Source organism: Colletotrichum abscissum (genome assembly GCF_030869225.1).
Source record: "Colletotrichum abscissum strain IMI 504890 chromosome Unknown Scaffold_23.1, whole genome shotgun sequence".
Taxonomy (NCBI): Eukaryota; Fungi; Ascomycota; class Sordariomycetes; order Glomerellales; family Glomerellaceae; genus Colletotrichum; species Colletotrichum abscissum.
The window spans coordinates 682,297-700,660 of record NW_026850132.1 but is presented as its reverse complement, the minus strand read 5'-3'; the positions used below and the strand labels follow the sequence as shown (position 1 = coordinate 700,660).

The window sequence follows — 18,364 nt, the reverse complement described above, 5'->3', positions numbered from 1 at the left end:
GCCATGAGCACGATGGTCGATCTAAACGTTGTGTACCACGAGTCTGAAGTTTTTGAAGGCCGCGTGGTATCTAAAATCGGGCCGGATTGCCTGGGTAGTTCCGTCTGGATACTGGGTCGAGGTGCGGGAATCCGTGTCCCGTGTCGTGTCTAGGACGTCCCGCCAACCTCCAACGCGTTATAACTTGGGTACGCATACGATGGTGGTGTTTGTGGTGGTGGTTAGAGAGCGCAGAGAGTCATGAGCTTGCCGCTGCCTTGGAGGTTGAACGGAGACACCATGGTCCGGGGAGCGCTCGATATGTCAAAACAAGGCCGACTAGTGGTTGTCCTGTAGCGGCTCATGTGTGCGAGGCGAAGGAAAAGGCCCTGTTCAGGTATGGGAAACCCGGCCTTGTGAGCGGCCGGGTGGGTTCCGTTACGGGAGACGTGGAGTTGCCATTGAAACGGCGGACAGTATCCGACGGAGCCTCACAGCCTTTCTGGCTCCGAGATTCCCAGGTCCGCGAGCCGTGAGCCGCCGCGTCTTTACCAGGGGCACTATGCGATGCGGTGCGGACTGCGGCGTAGTCTGGGGGTGGATCCCGGGATAGAATATATGTAGAGGCTGGGAAGAGAATTGGTTGCGTGCTCAGATGCAGATTCGCACCAACAATTGAGATGCGATGAGTGAATGTCCGTCTGCCTGTGCGGCGGACCAGGGCCAGCAACCTTTGCAGAAACGGACGAGTTCGAGACGGAGGGGATTCCAGAAGCAATGAATCGAGGATAGACGGGTTTAACGAAGACGGAGAGGCAGATTTGAGTGGATGCCGCGAGTGTGGAGCTTGGGGGCCAGCGGCAGCCACGCCGTGTGATGTAATGGGGCACGTATCGGTGCAGGACTCCCCACATCTTGCCAGGGCACGTACATTTTCATGTACCTGTACCTTTACTGTTGTACATCCGCGCGACTTTATCGTGGATGTTGACGATGCGACTATCCGGACCGCACTGGTTGGGCCACTGGCTGTGGCCGGGTGCACCAAGGTAGATAGCCAGCTGCTACTGCTAAATGTATGGAGGTATATCAAAGAACATCTCTATATAAAGAAGCCCGAGAAGTGTGAATTGTAGTTTAGCTGGAGATTGCAATGTGTTGATGAGTGAGGTGGTGTTGTTTTGCTCGAAACTGTAGTGGATTCAGGACTGTCCTGTCGGTCCATCTAGCATGAATGCCTTATTGAATACTAAGAAGGTAGGACAGATGAACGATCGGTACGTCGAAAAGAGTGAGTAAGCCGAGTATCGATACTTCAATGGTGCAGGGATGACGGGCCCACTAGACCAGTTATCTTCCAAGGAAGCACCCGTTGGCAGACCTGTGTGTTTTCTTCTTAGGTTCTTTCCCTCTGGTTTGGTGGCTGCCCGTAATTAGCTATTTTCTGCCCAAGAACCTTGGGAAAGAGCTTGATTTGATGAACGGGATAGGAGGCAATGGCCGGTGATTCCAGTTCCAATAGGGTAGCCAGCTAGCTTACCTACAGTGTTGACCGAGACATTGACGACGCTGGCGACTGAGGGTTTACTGACTGGTTGGTTCCCCCTCCGCGACTGGACAGCTGAAGCTGACTGTGATTTGTTGCCGCCGCCGCCGCCGCCGCCTTTCGCATGCCGTGCGGTTGGAATCAGAGGTGGCCCATCCCGTCAGGTACCTTATTTCTCAGCTGGGCCCGGGGCTACGTCATAGGCCCCCGGTGGACCGTCCACCCTTTCCTTTCTTGATCTTTTCGTCCATTGTGCCTCTCCTTCCCAAATTCCCACGCCCTCTTGCTGCGTTTCTCGCTTCGCTTCGCTTCCTCCAGTCTTCTGCCCGCTCCCCGCCCCCCCTGTTCTCCGTCATCCGTCATCCGTCACCGTCACCGTCACCGTTCCCGTCAGGCCCGCCGTCAACGCAGACTTTTGAGAAAGAGAAAGATAGAGAGAGAGGAGAGACTGAGGAGACCCATTCCGACAGAAACTGAAAGAGAAAGAGAATCAGCGCCGGGAATATTGCACACGCCCCTCAACACACCACGATAGGCGTTACGGACACGCATACTTGCTCCTGTCCCCATTCCCAGTCCTAAAAGACCTGCTAGGTAGGCCTGGTCCCAGTCCCGTTCTCTTCCAGCCCATGCCTCTTTCAGTTCAGTCCAAACGCACATCCCATCCGTACCATCCCACACCAACCTACCTAACCTTGCCTCACCCTTCACCACGAGTTACCAATACAAACCAGACCGTTGCAATCTTTCCTCCACCACTGCACCACGCGCTCTTACTTACGGCATTTTCCTTCGACTTCCAGATCGTCACCTTCGTTCGCCTCACCGCATCCCGTCGATCGAATTTTTCCAACCGTGACTTTTCCCCTCTCCCACTCCAAAATACCGCGACCGAACCCCTCGTCGTCCACCTCCTCTTTCGACTTTGCCACGACACGTTTATTCGCCGTCACTGTTCGTCACGACCCGGCCGGACACCTTCTCGAAGCGACATCACCAATCCCGACCAACACTTCACCATCTCTGTGTATGGGGCGCTCTATTCTATGAGGAATGCCAAGCACGAGCCTTCCAGTAGACAAGAAAGACTCGTCCTCTGCGCGTCGGCTTAGCCTTCCAAGACGAACGACGCCCGATTCGAAAAAGTCGCCTGCCAAAGAATCGCCCGTCAACCTTCCGAGCCCCCGTCATGGACTGACACTCGATTCTTTAAAGACTGGTAGACATGCGCGAGCCGCAATGGCGGATGTGTCCAAGGAGCAGTCTTCAAAGTCGCCCAGCGACCGCTCCAGGGCGCAAACCGAACCCTTCGTCACCAAGGCTACGAGTCCTGGCGGTGCTGGTCCGGATACTAACCTGAAGCGCAGCGCGGGTGTGTCCAGGACCAGTGATGACGTTGCTGGTGGCATGGGCGGCAAGGAACCAAAAAGTAAAACTGAGTATGCTGCAGGGACCGACGACGAGACGCCACCGGCCCTTTCTGAATCCCAGATACAACTAAATCGATACCGAGAGCGATTGGCACGAGACTTGGAGAAGCGCGAGATGGCGACGAGAGGCTTAATGGCGACAACCCCCGACAAGGTGCGCGTCTCACCAATCCAGGAGGAAAGTGGCAACTCGCCGCGCACACAGGCTGGAATCGCGGGCTTGGCAACGACATCGTCCAATCTAACCACAACGTCAACGGAGTCCGGCAACACCATACGTGGCGGCATGACGCCCGGTCATATCGCGGGAACTCCTTCTTACCCCTTCCCGCGCATGTATACGCCGGGGTACGGCCCGGGCGCGATGAATCGACCATTCGGGAACATGTCCCCTACTGCGGCCGCTTTCATGGCGCAGGGTATGTCGTTCGAGGGTTTCGGCGCTGCTCAAGATAGGGTCATGTCCGGCTCATCAACACCAGCATCGGCCCTTACCTTTCTCCCCGCCGGAGCCACTGGCCAACTGGAGGGCGATTTCCCAAGCCCAAACCTCTATGATCTGTCGCTGATGCTCAATGCCGAGCCGGGAATGGATGCGTGGTGGAACACCGTCGTTCAAATCATGAGAGACGTCTACAAAGCCGAGAGAGTGACACTTGCTGTGCCGGCTGACACCACCGATATCGAGAACGTGCCCTGGGGTCAGAAGGCAACGTACAACGAGCACCAGGAGGACGACCTCAGCCTCGGATACATGGCAAGGGGAAGCAGTTTGATACCCAGTAGCGCCGGCGACATTGGCTCGGAAGAGCCTCCTTTACCCGAAGATGCGGCACGACCCAGGATGTTGTCTCGACCCAGTCTCCAAACTCGGCACTCATTCACGACATATGAGGAGAATAGGGAACGAAAAGGAAACAGCAATGAGAGGCTCTTGCCCTCACGCCGACCTGCGCAACTGGGCAGAAGCAAAAGCTACTTCCCGCCTGGCCAGGCGACCGAGGACATGGCCCAAGAGCCACTCGGGCCAGCTTTGAACCAATCTGCACTCGCTGAGCATGACGCTGAAGAGCAGAACGTACCGAGCTGGGAGGCTCCAACTGGCGCTCAATCCGACACAGAGGGTAGAGTGCTTCCTGTGCTTCAAGCTCTGGATTACGAGGCTGATCCTCTCATCGACCACGGCGGTGTCATGCGTGTTCTTGAACGAGGCAAGGTCATCGCACTGACAAGAAGTTACCCCTATCTTCAGAACTTGCCAGAGGAGACGCCAGCCAAGTCAAGAGTGACAGCCAACACGACCTCGGCTGAGGCAGCAAGGAAAAAGCTGAAGAGGGGCCGAATCGAGTCTACACAAAAGCTTTCGACGATTTTGAGTGGTTCAAGTTCCTCCTGGAGCTCTAGCCGTAGTCACAGCGGTGACAAGCCATCTAGCATAATTTCGCGACTTTCCGAGGACGAGCCACGCCCACTCACCCCCAAATACGAGGAGTTTGAACAGGCACCGCCATCGCCTTGGTCCCAGTCCCCGGCGCCGTCTCCAGCCGTGCGGGCAGATCCGAACGAGAACCCCTTCTTCACTGATGCCATGGTCGATGAGGACTCTTTCAACCCCGAGTCTGCACCTGCAGACTACGCAGGAATGCGACCTCCTGAAGCTATTGGCGTGGATAACGCATGGACAGTCCTTCACATTCCGTTGACACATCTACTGCTTTCAAAGCCTGTCCATCCCTTCAAGCTTGACACAACCATCCTGGAGCAAAAATCTCACTCTCGCAGCCGCAGTGAAGCCCAGGACGCTACTGGCGGCGATGATGATGACGATGCTGCCTCATCCCCATGGCAGCGCAAAGATAAGCCCGCGCCTATTGCTATTCTGTCGATTCTCAGTCCCGTCATCCCATATCCATCAAACCTTCGCCATTCACTAGAGTATCTTGCCCCGCACCTAGCAACCTCCTTTTCTCTATGTCGTCATTATACGAATTTGGAGACAGAGCTTGCTGGTCTCAACCGGCGCAGGCCTCACACTGCCGGGTTCGGCGCGCTTGCTGCCGACGGGCGTCCCCTAGCAGACCCTGCCAGCATCGGCAATCTAAGCTTTATGGCCTCTGATGACATGGTGGCCCAACGTTCGCTCGCGGGCAGCATTACCAGTCCCAGCGATTACTCAGGTGTCTCCAAGAGTGCTGCTGGCTCCCCACTTGGCACGCCTGGTTCCATGCATCATGCCGTTGACAAGTCTGGATTTGCGACCAGTCCTGCGCAAGTCGGGGGAGACAGCTACTTTGGCACCAAGCTGAAGCCGGGCAATTCGAGGGCTGAGATGGCTTCTGCGACTTCTCAGAGGACAAGAAGAAGTTCAAAGGAAGATTCGCCACTGGACAAGCGCCAAGCTCGTCTCTCCGCTTCATACAAGCCTCTTAACACGGAGCCTGCTCAGACGCCTGGGGAGAGTGAAGACCTGGTCGAGCTCAACGTCGAAAGCCGAGTATCGACGCCGGGAGGTTCCAAGAGAGTGCTCTCCCACGAACTCAAGAATTATCTCGACGAAATTGCTGTGCTCGAACCTCGACTCAAGTCAGCTGACCAGAGAAGTTCCGACGGCAGTCATCACACTCTCTTGCATTCCTACGGTGCCGACTTTGCGACAAGCTTCCAATCGCTACCACCTAGCTCAAGTGTGGTCAGTAGACCGGTACCCCACACTGCTCCGACTCGAACAGGCAAAATAAATGTTGGCCCAGTAGACATGCCACCGCCATCAGATCGTCTCAAGGGTCTCATACTAGACTCTTTGCCTGCTCACGTCTTTGTCTCGCTGCCGCAGTCAGGCGAAATCGTCTGGGTCAATAGTCGCTACCTTACCTACCGCGGTCAGACAGTCTCTGATCTGGCTGCCGATCCTTGGGGCAGCATTCACCCAGACGACAGAGATGAATATCTGAAGGCATGGAGCCATTCCTTACGCACTGGTGAACAGTTCTCGAGGACTGTTCGCATCAAACGCTTTGATGGGGCCTACCGATGGTTCTATGCTCGTGCTGTTGCGTCCCGCGATAAACGTGGAGTCATGATGCAATTCCTCGGCTCCTACATGGATATCCATGACCAACATATTGCGGAACTTAAGGCTGCACGGCAAGAGGAGATTGAGGCCTCAGAAGCAAAGCACAGACTTCTGGCCAATCTCATCCCTCAAATCATATTCACTGCAACTGAGGACGAAGGTATTACTTTTGCCAACGAGCAATGGCTGTCGTACACGGGGCAGAGTTTCGAAGACTGCCTCGGCCTGGGTTTCATGGACTTTGTGCATCCTGATGACCTGGCCAAATGCCACATACCCACAGACAGACCACCAACGCCGATGCCCTTCAAGTTCGATCGTACAGGGCACCAAGACCCAGCGTCATCTGAGGCGACGTTGGCCAGCCTTGTATCGGGCAAAACGCAAAGCCAGATGGAAACCAACCTTCGAGGCATCCACCAAGCCTTGTCACGGAATAACAGCTCGAGCAGTAGCTCGGTCTACGAGATGCCCACCGCTGATTTGACGGCTTTGGCCAGGCAGGGTATTATCAAAGTGACAACCGACAGCAACGGCAGACTATCATACACGACCGAGGTGCGGTTACGATCCAAGAATGGAGAGTACAGATGGCACCTAATCCGGTGCGTCGAGATCGACAACATTGACTTTGGAAATGGAGCCAGCTCCTACTTTGGCTCAGCTACGGACATCAACGACCACAAACTACTTGAAGCCAAACTCAAGGAGGCTATGGAGTCTAAGAGTAGATTCCTGAGCAACATGTCGCACGAGATCCGGACGCCACTCATTGGGATTTCAGGAATGGTCAGCTTCCTGCAAGACACCATTCTCAACGAAGAGCAGCGAGACTACACCAACACCATTCAGACGAGTGCTAACAGTCTGTTGATGATCATCAATGACATTCTGGATTTGTCGAAGGTCGATGCCGGAATGATGAAGCTCAAATACGAATGGTTCCATACCCGCTCTCTCATTGAGGATGTCAATGAGTTAGTCTCCACCATGGCTATTGCTAAAAGGCTAGAGCTGAATTACATTGTGGAGGAGGATGTTCCGGCTTGGGTCAAGGGCGATAAGGTCCGGATTCGCCAAGTGCTCCTTAACGTCATCGGCAATGCCATCAAGTTCACTGCCGAGGGAGAGGTCTTCAGTCGATGCAGGGTTCATACCAACAAAGATTCGACCCAGGACCAGCACGAGATCATGCTCGAGTTCGCCATCATTGACACAGGCCGCGGTTTCTCTAAGGAGGAGGCAGATCTCATCTTCAAGCCATTCAGTCAAATCGATGGAAGCAGCACCCGACAGCATGGCGGAAGTGGTCTTGGACTAGTCATTTCGAGACAGTTGGTGGAACTGCACGGAGGTAAGATGGAAGGTAGCGCTGTCCCTGGAAAAGGGTCAACGTTCACCTTCACTGCCAAGTTTGCTTTGCCGACAAAGGAGGATCATCCTGATGCACCCTTGAGTCCTGAGAGCTTGCAACCCACTTCCAGTGTGACTCAAGATGTGGCTATTATTCGCCCTTCAAAGAACTTGCCCTCACCTACGCCCGCATCAACAGACAGCCCCAAGACTGACACTGAGTTCACGTCGCCTGCTGTTGCTTCTAGCGGAAGTTCAGCTCCATCGGTCCAGTCTGGCGTCTCTCGGGCTACGGAGCGTACGTCCGTTACGTCCGTGTCCTCGATCAACGTTGGACTGGTTCACTTCAGCGAAGCAGCAAGAGCAAGTGGCCAAGATCTGTCGCAGATGAAGCTCGAGCTACCTTCCAGCGAGTCTTCACCAGGCAAAACGCCTACACCCGAGACCTCCAAACCGACAAAGCCTGAAGACTTGAAGCCTCCAATGTACTCCATCCTCATCATCTGCCCTCAGACTCATAGTCGTGAAGCCACGGCACAACACATCGAGATGACTCTGCCCAAGGATGTGCCTCATCAAATCACAGCACTAGACTCTACCGAAAAGGCGCAGAAGTTGCTTGGGGGAGAGGAGTCTGTCAATTTCACTCACATCGTCCTCAACTTGCCGTCTCCAGAGGAGATTATCGGCCTCATGGAGCAGATTACAAAGTCGACTACCATCAACAATACGACAATCCTCATTCTGTCAGACTCAGTTCAACGGCAAGCCGTAATGAGACTTGCGACAGATACGAAGTATGAGAAACTTGTGTCAGAAAACATTGTCACTTTCATCTACAAACCTGTCAAGCCATCGAGGTTTGCCGTCATCTTTGATCCTGACAAGGTCCGCGATCTGAGCGTTGATCGGAATCGCTCAACTGCGCAACGTATGGTTGAAACTCAGAAGGCGAGTTACCAGGAGATTGGAAAACGTATGGGCAACAAAGGGTATAAGGTGCTACTGGTTGAAGACAACCCTGTGAACCAGAAGGTTCTACAGAAGTACTTGAAGAAGGTTGGCGTGGAGGTTGAAGTGGCCGCCGATGGTGCCGAGTGCACCGAAATGGTGTTTGGTCACGCCCACAACTACTACTCCTTGATACTCGTAAGTGCTCATCATCTCGCAAGACGTGTCGCTCTGCTGACAAACTCCCTAGTGCGACTTGCATATGCCACGCAAAGATGGCTACCAGGCCTGCCGAGAAATTCGACAATGGGAGAAAGAGCAAGGGTTCAAGAAGCTTCCCATCATTGCGCTTTCGGCCAATGTCATGTCCGATGTTCAGGACAAATGCGTTGCGGCCGGGTTCAGCGACTACGTCACCAAGCCCGTCGACTTCATTGATCTTAGCAGAGCCATGTCCAGGTTCTTCTGAAGCCTAGAGAAAGACGCAAAACCAGGATAAACAACAATAAGAGGCGGGACTACCAAGTCTCGTCCCTCATACACTTCTGCCTGCTGCGATAGCATAGGCGCCCGCACTACACGGTTACATTCAAACACACAAAAATGGGGTTCATACTAGCAAGGCATGGCATTTAGGAAAACAGGAGTTTCGGGGATTCACGAAAGATTCAGGTTCATCATGATTAATATGGTCCTTTCTGCTCATTGTGTACAACTGCTTCGAGGCGGATACCATCATAGAGACGTACCTCTAGAGGAGGGTCTATTGCAAAAGGGAGTTACTTCAGGATTATACATTAGCTTATATTCTTCTTACGGACTCACGACAGGGATGACACATGTCGTCGTAGCTTTGGCGATGTATGTGCATGGCGTCCAAAGTGTGGGCCAACACCGGACTTGCAGTAGAGGCATGGACGGAAATCGTTCTGATCAGGTGCCTATATGTTGGGTATAGGATGGGTCAGGCCAGGCACGGAGGTCAGCCAATACGTAAGGACGCAGCTCGATGAGTGGCCTGCGTTTGGGAGAGGAGATGGATACTTTCGCTGTGTGCTTGGTAGGGTTTGTGGGCAGAGATGGCGGTAATTGTGATTGAAAGACGATATCTCAATACATTCAATGACGCTAAAATTTACATAGCTACTTCAGCTAGCGTGTATGTGAGGTAATTATGTGGCTGTCGAATTTCGAAGCGCTGAGTGAGGCTCAAGTCAGACAGGCAAATTCGTCGTGTCGTCGAAGCTGGCTTATTGACTCAACCTCAGGTTGGGACCGCTTTGTTCCTGCTTTGTAGAGCAAATCCAAGCAACCTTCCTCCACTATTTTCCTCTCTTTCTTAATATATAGCATTCTACAGGTCCTACCCACTCTACCATTCGAACGAGGCAGTGTCCCAGACACTGGAGACAGAAGGTCTAGGTGACCCGGCCTTACTCTTGCCTAGTCCGACTCTGCCAATTGAACCCACTTCAAAGTGATCTATTTCGCTGATTTCCGTATCCAGGCTGAAGCTGGAGGCCACTTTCTACTCGAGAGCGACGCCAGGCAGGAGGGTGATGGTTGAAGATTCAGCCTTACCACCCCCACCGTCAAAGTTCTTTCGCTACTCTCAACCCACAACCTTTTATGTTCTTTGCCTCGAAGACTGGAACGCGATAGGCCTATCGATTCTCTCTTCTTCTTTCCTCTTTCGATGACGGCCGTACATTCATTTGTCTCGCACCTCCTCGCTGCATCTGCTACCTTCGGACCGTCCATCCCAACACTCGCTTCAAAGTGGCCGCGAATAGCTTCCTTTCCTTTCTTCATTCGTTAATCCCGATCTTGTCTTTTAGTACTTTTATGGAGCGCAAGACCTCCCTTCCTCTTCAAATTTCAGTCATTTATACCACACACTACTTGCAAACAACCTCCCGACCGGATCACTCGGCGCTAGGTGGCTTATAGCTCTGATACCGGCCTTCCCCGATCCTTTCGAGCCTCCAGGCGAAATCAACTGATATACACAATTCGGAAACAGTCACCGGAGCTCAATTGAAAGGTAGCTCCTTCCGTTGCTAGCTTACGCGTAGGGCCTAGTCGCCATTCATCTCGAGGCATCACACAAGTCTCACCAAGTACAAAACCACGGCATACTCCTCAACCGGCCACGAGTAAAGCAGTCAACAACATGACTTTGCCCTGGACTCACCCTGGAAAGAGGCGTGCGAGCGAAGCTGAGCACAACGCGCCTAAAAGAAAGCGAGTCGAACAACGAAACCGTTCGAGCGTGGTCGTGCCCAGTGCAGCACCGCGGGTGATGACGGGAACGAGGCCAGAACAACGACAACATCAATATATACGAAGACACAGAAGAACCATGGCGGTTGGAAGTTCAGGTAATGGCTTAAAGGGTTGTGGCTGGCCTATGGCTACAGATTTTTGCCTCCGAAAGAGGAATTTCATCGCTGATATATCGCAGCCCGAATCCCAGAATTTCGCCCACCGCGGCCAACTCGTCTCGGCTGCTTCCCTGAAGTCTCCCGTCACAGTAAGAAGAATATGCAAAATATTTTGGTTTCCTTGCTTAACAGAAGTGTTAGGCGTGGCGTCGCTTTGCCGAAACCCAGCAAATGTCCAAGTCGAAACCGATGCCGGCTACAACCTCGCCAAGATGTCCGATCTCAAGCCTGACATGAGCGTTCAGGAGAAGCTAATGTTAGGACTCCGAACTGGGTTACAACGCAGGGACGAGTACCGAGCCAAGGTTGAACAAGACCCAGCCCGTTTACGACATGAATCTCGAAACGATATCATGGCTTTTGGTGGCATCGATCTGACCGACCTTGCCCTCGCCTTGCCGAAGTCATTAAGACAGAAGGAAGTTATCAACGCTGCTGAAGATGAGAAACGGCGTTTGGGTTTTCCATCCACGGAAGTTACTCTACCAGACAGAAGCCCGGCTTATGCCAACGAGTGGTGGGACATGTATAACGCCTACATCAGAGCCAGATCGATGTTTGTGTAAGCTATCTTCTTGTCGATAGAGAATATTTCGCTCATCAGTAAACAGCAAAGGGGCCTCTCTCAGGCTTACGGCAGTATCACGTCCATACAACAAGACCGTCCACAGCATTCCCGGAGTAATTGCTCGGCGGCGGGCCGATCAGATCATGAATATCGAGTGGCAACCCAGCTACCACGGCATGTCAATGAACAAGAGCTTCAGCGCCTTTCAAGCCAGGTCTATGGAATTGAACGGGTATCGGAGGCGTTCGATACAGTACATACACTTCCAAAGGGAGAACAACGGGCAAAAGTCGTTTCCGGGGGGAGCCCTGGGTGCTAATGCAGGAGACGACGACGATGACTCGAGTTTCACCACAGAGAGGTTCTTTGAACGTGATCGGAAACACAAACTATCATTGATAGACTTGGATATGTAAGTATTTCGTCCTTATTCGACACATGGCCTAGCTAACATTTTACCCAAGCACCGATATCAATGGAGTGAAACGCAGATGGGTATGTATCGAGATAACCAAGCCTCTGGCCCAAGTCAATGGCCCAGCGCCGATCGAACTGACGCCAATGCCACAATCTTTCATCAAGATTGCTATACCTTGTGACAGCATCCTAGTAGTGGTGAACACCAGCAAGCCACTGCCCATCATGGAAGAGCAACTGGACAAGATGGAACCTCCACAGCTTGGTGATTTTGACAAGCTTACCATTGGGAGGGTCGATTCAGGCTTAGAGGATTTGAAGATGAGGCTAAAGATTTCCGGAGACGGCTTGCCAATCTTCGTGACCGGGTCCAAAAAGGCTCATATGCCGGATGACAGCACACTTGACGACTTTCTCTGCGCATCGGATGTGACTGGTCTTCCCTGGAAAGAAACAGACAGGCGTGTCAGCAAGAGTACGTTGTTGCTGAGGAAGGCCGAGTTCTGGGACCGCTTTAATTTGGCGGCAGACGCCGACAAAGTGCGGTGGGAATCACTCCAGGACGCCATGGCGAGCGATGAGTGCATCGTAGACATTACCTTTGAGGGTGATTGGCAAGAATTCGCCCCTGTTGCTGGGGCGTCTCAGTCAAGGTGGACGCCTGTGCAGCATGAGTCGTCGCAATCTCAACATAGTATCAGGCCGCAAGGTCTGAATAGAGGGCAAAACAACAGACACCAAGGCAACACGGCTCCTTCTAAAAGTTCTGGGCTTCGCAACGAAGTCCATTGGTAGGATCAACGCGCTAGATAGCAGTTGAGGGTCGAGTGGGAAATGGCCGAATTGCAAGCAGAGAATGCGCAAGAGATAGAAGTTGCGTCAAATAATGAGGAACTCAATGGTTTAGGGCATGGACGTCTAGGACATGGCATGGAATCTCTTTACAGCGGACTGGCAGAGGCTCAGAAGGACTCTGGGGGCAGTGAGAGCGAGTATTCCGTAGCTGAATTTGGTTGATTGGTGCTTACCAGTTCATCGTTCTAGTGAGCCATCTGAGTGATTCATGGCTATGTAGGAGAGAGAAGAGACCGAAAAGAATGACTTCACTGGGAATCGAGCAAAAGGTAAGGTTGAGTGAGGCTCGAGGACTTTCAAGTTAATACAAAGACCCCCCCATCATACCCCTCGGCCACGTTTCCCTGACCTTTAATGACGAGATGGAAAACAATTCAAGTCTAAGTACCGCAAACCTGATTTCCGGGAAGTATTCAAGTCCTAGAACTCCGGCTGAAAGAGGAATACCCGCTCGGGAGGGGGGATGCTCTCGACAGAAGTCCTTTTTACTGTTCCATAGGGGGTTATGTCACTAAGGGGCAAGTCTGCTGGCTGAGTAACCCTTGGTCTTGCGAGCGGGCCCTGAGTATGTAAAATGACCCTATGGTACTTTTCCTCTTCGTTCCCCCTGAGAATTTGCTATCCCCCTGGCCCCAAACTTTTGCTGGAATTACTCCTGGGTAGAGTATGGGACGTTGTCAAAGGTGGGTCCATCGGTGTGCCAAGCCAGAAGCCAGGTGAAGCTCGGTGAAGCCGGGGGAAAGGTTCCGCCGAGCTCCAGCTTCATCCCGCCAAAAAACAAACCCGCCCAGCGAACTTTTTAGAAGCCCGGTGCCTTGAGCAGCAGCAGCACCACCACCCCCGCCATCTCCACGGTTTCCTCTGCAACGGTGAAGCTCTTCGCCAAACACACATCCTCTCGACGACACCAATTTTTTATTGAGGTTCTTAAAATCGTTGTCGCACAACCATGCAGGCTCCAGTAGTGGTAATGAGTATGGCAGCCCCTCCTTCCCCAGAGCTCTGACTAGCTACCCCCCCAAATATCAGGATCAGGTACTAACTGCGTACTCTACAGACACCGGTGCCGGTGAACGGCAGACGGGTCGCAAGGCCCAGATGTCCAACATCGCGGCCGCCAAGACGTACGATGTTCTTTCGAAAACTCCATAGACACTCGCTAACCCCACCATCAGCGTCGCCGACATTATTCGATCATGCTTGGGTCCCAAGGCTATGTTGAAGATGCTCCTCGACCCCATGGGCGGTATCGTCCTTACCAACGATGGCCATGCCATCCTCAGAGAGATTGAGGTCTCGCACCCTGCAGCAAAGAGCATGATCGAGCTCAGCCGGACACAAGACGAAGAGGTTGGCGATGGTACAACAACGGTCATTATTCTGGGTAAGCCCCTGAAAGCTATCCTGCTTATAAAGCCAGAGACTGACCTGGCCCAGCTGGCGAGATGCTTGCGCAGTCCCTCCCTCAGCTCGAGCGTAACATTCACCCCGTCCAGATCATCGCCGCCTTCCGCCGCGCGCTGAAGGACGCCCTCGAGATCGTCGACGATATCTCCCTCCCCATCGATGTCAACGACGACAAGGCCATGCGCGGCCTCATTTCCTCTTCTATCGGCACCAAGTTCATCTCGAGATGGTCCGACCTGATGTGCGACCTGGCTCTCCGCGCAGTCCGCACCGTCACCTGGGAGGCCGGCAACGGAAAAACCGAGGTCGACATCAAGAGATACGCACGTGTGGAGAAGGTGCCGGGCGGTGAGATCGAGGACAGCAGAGTGCTAGACGGAGTCATGCTCAACAAGGACATCACCCACCCCAAGATGCGCCGGAGAATAGAGAATCCCAGAATCGTCCTCCTCGACTGCCCCTTGGAGTACAAGAAGGGCGAGTCGCAGACCAATATCGAGATTTCCAAGGAGGAGGACTGGAACCGTATCCTGCAGATTGAGGAGGAGCAGGTTAAGGCTATGTGCGAGGGTATTATTGCTCTTAAGCCCGATCTGGTCATTACCGAGAAGGGTGTCTCAGGTGCGTCTTATTGTCGGCTAGGTTTGGGGAATGAGGGCTAACATCCTGCAGATCTCGCTCAGCACTACTTCATGAAGGCTAACATCACCGCCCTCCGCCGCGTTCGCAAGACGGACAACAACAGAATAGCAAGAGCGACGGGCGCCACCATTGTCAACCGCGTCGATGACATCCAGGACTCCGATGTCGGCACGCTCTGCGGCCTGTTTGAGATTGAGAAGATTGGCGACGAGTACTTCACCTTCCTCACCGGATGCAAGAACCCCAAGGCCTGCACAGTGCTCCTCCGCGGCCCGTCGAAGGACGTGCTCAACGAGATTGAGCGTAACCTGCAGGATGCCATGGGTGTTGCTCGCAACGTCATGTTCAACCCCAGACTCTCCCCCGGTGGTGGTGCTACTGAGATGGCCGTCTCGGTGCGGTTGAGCCAGCTCGCAAAGGGCGTCGAGGGTGTCCAGCAATGGCCGTACAAGGCCGTCGCTGACGCGCTTGAGGTTATCCCCCGTACCTTGGTCCAGAATGCCGGTGCCAGCCCCGTCAGAGTACTGACTGACCTGCGCGCCAAGCACGCAGAGGGTAAGCACTCGTGGGGTATTAACGGTGACTCTGGCGTTGTCGCCGACATGAAGGAGTACGGTGTGTGGGAGCCGGAGGCTATCAAGTTGCAGAGCATCAAGACGGCGATTGAGGTATGTCTACATTGGTTTACGATTTTTGCCCCTCTTTTCTCTTCATCTTTTACACATTGTTCAACAATACTAATACATGGCTCACAGTCCGCTTGCTTGCTCCTCAGAGTAGACGACATTTGCAGCGCAAGAAAGGCAGCGCAAATGGGCAACGGCCTGCACGGAGGTGGCGACGAATAAGATGCCTGTTGACGTTAGTCGGATCCGGTATTTTTCATGACGAAGACGGGAGAGCGGTTGCAATGAGCAGTGATGAAGATGAAAAAGAAAAGGTCATACCCCTGTATGGATGCATAGATATGGGATTAGAAATTACCTAGACGACTGAAGTTCTCGGGACATCTCCAAAGGACAAAAAAAGCTTTGATGCTCATGCTTTTCTGAAAATGCCCCCCCTGCCTTGTGTCTCCTGTCTTGTCAAATCAATGTTTAAGTTGGGCGCGGGACCCACCGAACATTTGGTGTTTGGTCTGAAGTTATTTTTGGTCACGCCAAGCTTATGTTCAAGCTTGAAAAAAAGAGCTCAAAGCTCGACAGCAACCGAACCCCAAGACCCAGGCTCAGGTCCAAGGGGCCCTCCAAAACCACGGGACGATGAATCAGTCCTCGTCGTGGATCACGATACCCGGGGGCTGAGCAGCTCCTGACGAGGTCGTTGCCGTCTCTGAGCCCTTGCTCTTGCCGTCCTTATCATCCTTGGCATCTTCATCCTCCTTGTTTGTAGATGTTTCCGCCGCAGCCCTTGCGGCGACACCACCACTTGACGAAGAAGCGGCTGCAGCTCCTCCCTTTGCCACGCCAGCAGCACCACCACCACCACCACCGGGTCCCTTTTTACCCTTTTGCTTCTTCTTATCCCTCTTTTCCCGATTCTTCCTCGTGCGCTCCTCGTCCTTGGCAGCCCGCTCGGCCTTTTGCCGCTCAAACTCGTCGTTTTCCTTCTCCTGTCTGACCTCGTCGTCCATGGCGCGCAGGCGGTCGTACTCGCGGCGCCGGCTGGCCTTGTAGACGTGGAACTCGCCGGAGCCGGCGCCGGCGGAGGAACCTTGGACGTTTGTGACGATCTCGGGCGGGGCGGCGACGGCGCGTTTGGCGACGGCGCCGGGACCGGAAGGGAGACGGATCTCTTGGTCTGGTTTGGAGAAGAGGGTCTCGAGGTGTTTTGCGTGTTCGGAGACGGGGGTGAGGGCGCGTTTCTTTGTTGGGCGGCGGGAGCGGGGGTCCGCTGAGGTGGGGATTGATTCGGGGCCTTCGCCGGACATTTTTGCTGCTGCTGTTGCGGCCGGTGGTGTTCGGGGTGTGGAAGGGAGGTCGGTCCGTCGGTTGAGGACCGGATCCTGCGGGTTCGGCGGTGGGCGGTTGCGTTGAGCAGCTTTTGAGATTGGCGGAGGAGAGTCGTATGATTGTGGGATGAGGCTGGATGTGGAATGGGCTGATCCGGGGGGGAGGAACGTCGGTAGGCCCGGCTACGGTGATTGCGCTTTGCTAGCAGCTATGCGATGGGCTATGCAAAACGGGCGGGCGGGAAGGCGCATGTGATGGTAGCCGTCTGCGTACGTAGCTGGGTGGTTTGCGTTGCAGTCTTCCCCGGTCTAGGCAGAGTGTGACTGACTGTTGGATTGGGTGAAGTGGGCGATTGAATGTTGGTGACTTGATGTTTGATTGTGAGCTACCACAAGAGATCGCGAGATGGAGGCGCGCGCGCGCGGCGTAAGGTAAGGTAATCTAAGCGGGAAAAGATTGGCGCGCGGTGGCGTGGTGAGAGGTCGGTCGGTTGTGGGCGGCTAGGAGATGGGCCGGGGTGGCGGCGGCTGTCTGCTGTTTCTGACCTGCCTGTTGGTAAGAACCGGTAAGAGTCAAGCACGTTTGCGGCGAGGTGTGCGATTGCCTGTTTGCCATTTGGAAAGGCTGAGGAAATGAAGCAAGGTGATTGGGGGCGACGGGAGTTGCAAGGTGTGGGCAAGGTTGTGTGGATGAGGTGGGGAACAAAGATTGAATATCGAATGACAGTGCTGGGAATGGGCGGTTCTGGCCAACGCGCCTAATCGGAGCATGCAGATGAACCACGCTTGAGCCAGACGAGGTGCGGAATTTGAGTGACACAAGCACTCGGTACGGATACACATACTTTTTTGAGTTTACCTTACTATGTATGTATGGGGTTGCAGTGATGTTGGTTGTCAGGCGTCAAGATGGACGTGATGAGTGAATCACAATCACAGGAAGGGAATATTGGTTGGGAAGACTGCAGAAAGAGGAGTTGCACCACAACGTCCAACAGAATGTATGTGGTTTGCTCTTCGTCTGTTGGATGAAGATGCATTTTGGGGTTGTAGTATGGCTTCACCTGGAATGCGGGCACTTTGGTTCTGCAGGTAAGACAAAAGTAAGTAGTGCCGGCAGACCCCGTTTCCCCTCCATTTTTTTTTTCTTTTTCACAAAACATAATCCGTGAATGGATGTCCGTATTCGCAGACCCATTCAGAGAGAACCTACCTACCTTACCTTAGGCAAAGGTATTCATAAAAAGTGAAAGAGAAAGGTAGGATAGAAAATTGCAAGTGCCGCCGTGCCGCCGCAAGGTGGGGCATACAGCCTCGCCGCTTGTCGGAGGGTAGGTGCGCCAATCAGGGGCTGCACATTCCCTGTCTCAAGGTGCCAGCCCGAGCCCTGCCTCTGACGTCTGGTTGGCTGACAGGGCGTTGAGATCTTCCGATGTACCCCGCTGTAGAGCAAGAGATGGCCAGGGGCCGTGGCCTGTTGGAACAACTTGGAGGGGGGACGGCCCTGCCTGTCTTTAAGCCCCCGCGGAATACCTAAAGAGCCAGCCCAAGTCGATTGGGTTGTCTCTGGTAAAGGTACAGGGCAGAGTGTGGATGGGTCTGTTTGACTGTCATTCATTTGGGTGGGACGAGGGGTCCTTTTCTCTAGTATACCTCCTACAGGAGATTTGCGCTTTTGCGGCTGGCTTGCGGCTTGCGGCTTGCCATGGCAATACCCAAAAATACCTGGCACACAAGGGGCAACACGC

The 18,364-nt window shown here is 53.7% G+C and overlaps 5 protein-coding genes across 5 annotated transcripts; 3 read left to right on the top strand and 2 right to left on the bottom strand.

The window, feature by feature from the left end:
• Positions 1 to 1,927: 1,927 nt before the first annotated feature.
• On the bottom strand, positions 1,928 to 2,185 carry CABS01_09658 (uncharacterized protein; the record flags this gene model as incomplete). Its single annotated transcript, XM_060543015.1, has 1 exon — positions 1,928 to 2,185. One exon carries the CDS (start codon positions 2,183 to 2,185, stop codon positions 1,928 to 1,930), a length of 258 nt encoding a protein of 85 aa, XP_060400231.1.
• A 393-nt stretch (positions 2,186 to 2,578) lies between these two features.
• On the top strand, positions 2,579 to 8,801 carry CABS01_09657 (hsp90-like protein; the record flags this gene model as incomplete). Its single annotated transcript, XM_060543014.1, has 2 exons — positions 2,579 to 8,530; positions 8,583 to 8,801. 2 exons carry the CDS (start codon positions 2,579 to 2,581, stop codon positions 8,799 to 8,801), a joined length of 6,171 nt encoding a protein of 2,056 aa, XP_060400230.1.
• A 1,704-nt stretch (positions 8,802 to 10,505) lies between these two features.
• On the top strand, positions 10,506 to 12,778 carry CABS01_09656 (uncharacterized protein; the record flags this gene model as incomplete). The annotated part of the gene is made up of 4 exons (XM_060543013.1): positions 10,506 to 11,338; positions 11,388 to 11,756; positions 11,836 to 12,552; positions 12,709 to 12,778. 4 exons carry the CDS (start codon positions 10,506 to 10,508, stop codon positions 12,776 to 12,778), a joined length of 1,989 nt encoding a protein of 662 aa, XP_060400229.1.
• A 787-nt stretch (positions 12,779 to 13,565) lies between these two features.
• Positions 13,566 to 15,513, top strand: CABS01_09655 (T-complex protein 1; the record flags this gene model as incomplete). Its single annotated transcript, XM_060543012.1, has 6 exons — positions 13,566 to 13,590; positions 13,674 to 13,740; positions 13,792 to 14,000; positions 14,054 to 14,644; positions 14,696 to 15,333; positions 15,421 to 15,513. The coding sequence occupies 6 exons, from the start codon at positions 13,566 to 13,568 to the stop codon at positions 15,511 to 15,513; spliced, it is 1,623 nt and encodes a 540-aa protein (XP_060400228.1).
• A 419-nt stretch (positions 15,514 to 15,932) lies between these two features.
• Positions 15,933 to 16,595, bottom strand: CABS01_09654 (uncharacterized protein; the record flags this gene model as incomplete). The annotated part of the gene is made up of 1 exon (XM_060543011.1): positions 15,933 to 16,595. The coding sequence occupies one exon, from the start codon at positions 16,593 to 16,595 to the stop codon at positions 15,933 to 15,935; it is 663 nt and encodes a 220-aa protein (XP_060400227.1).
• Positions 16,596 to 18,364: the final 1,769 nt, after the last annotated feature.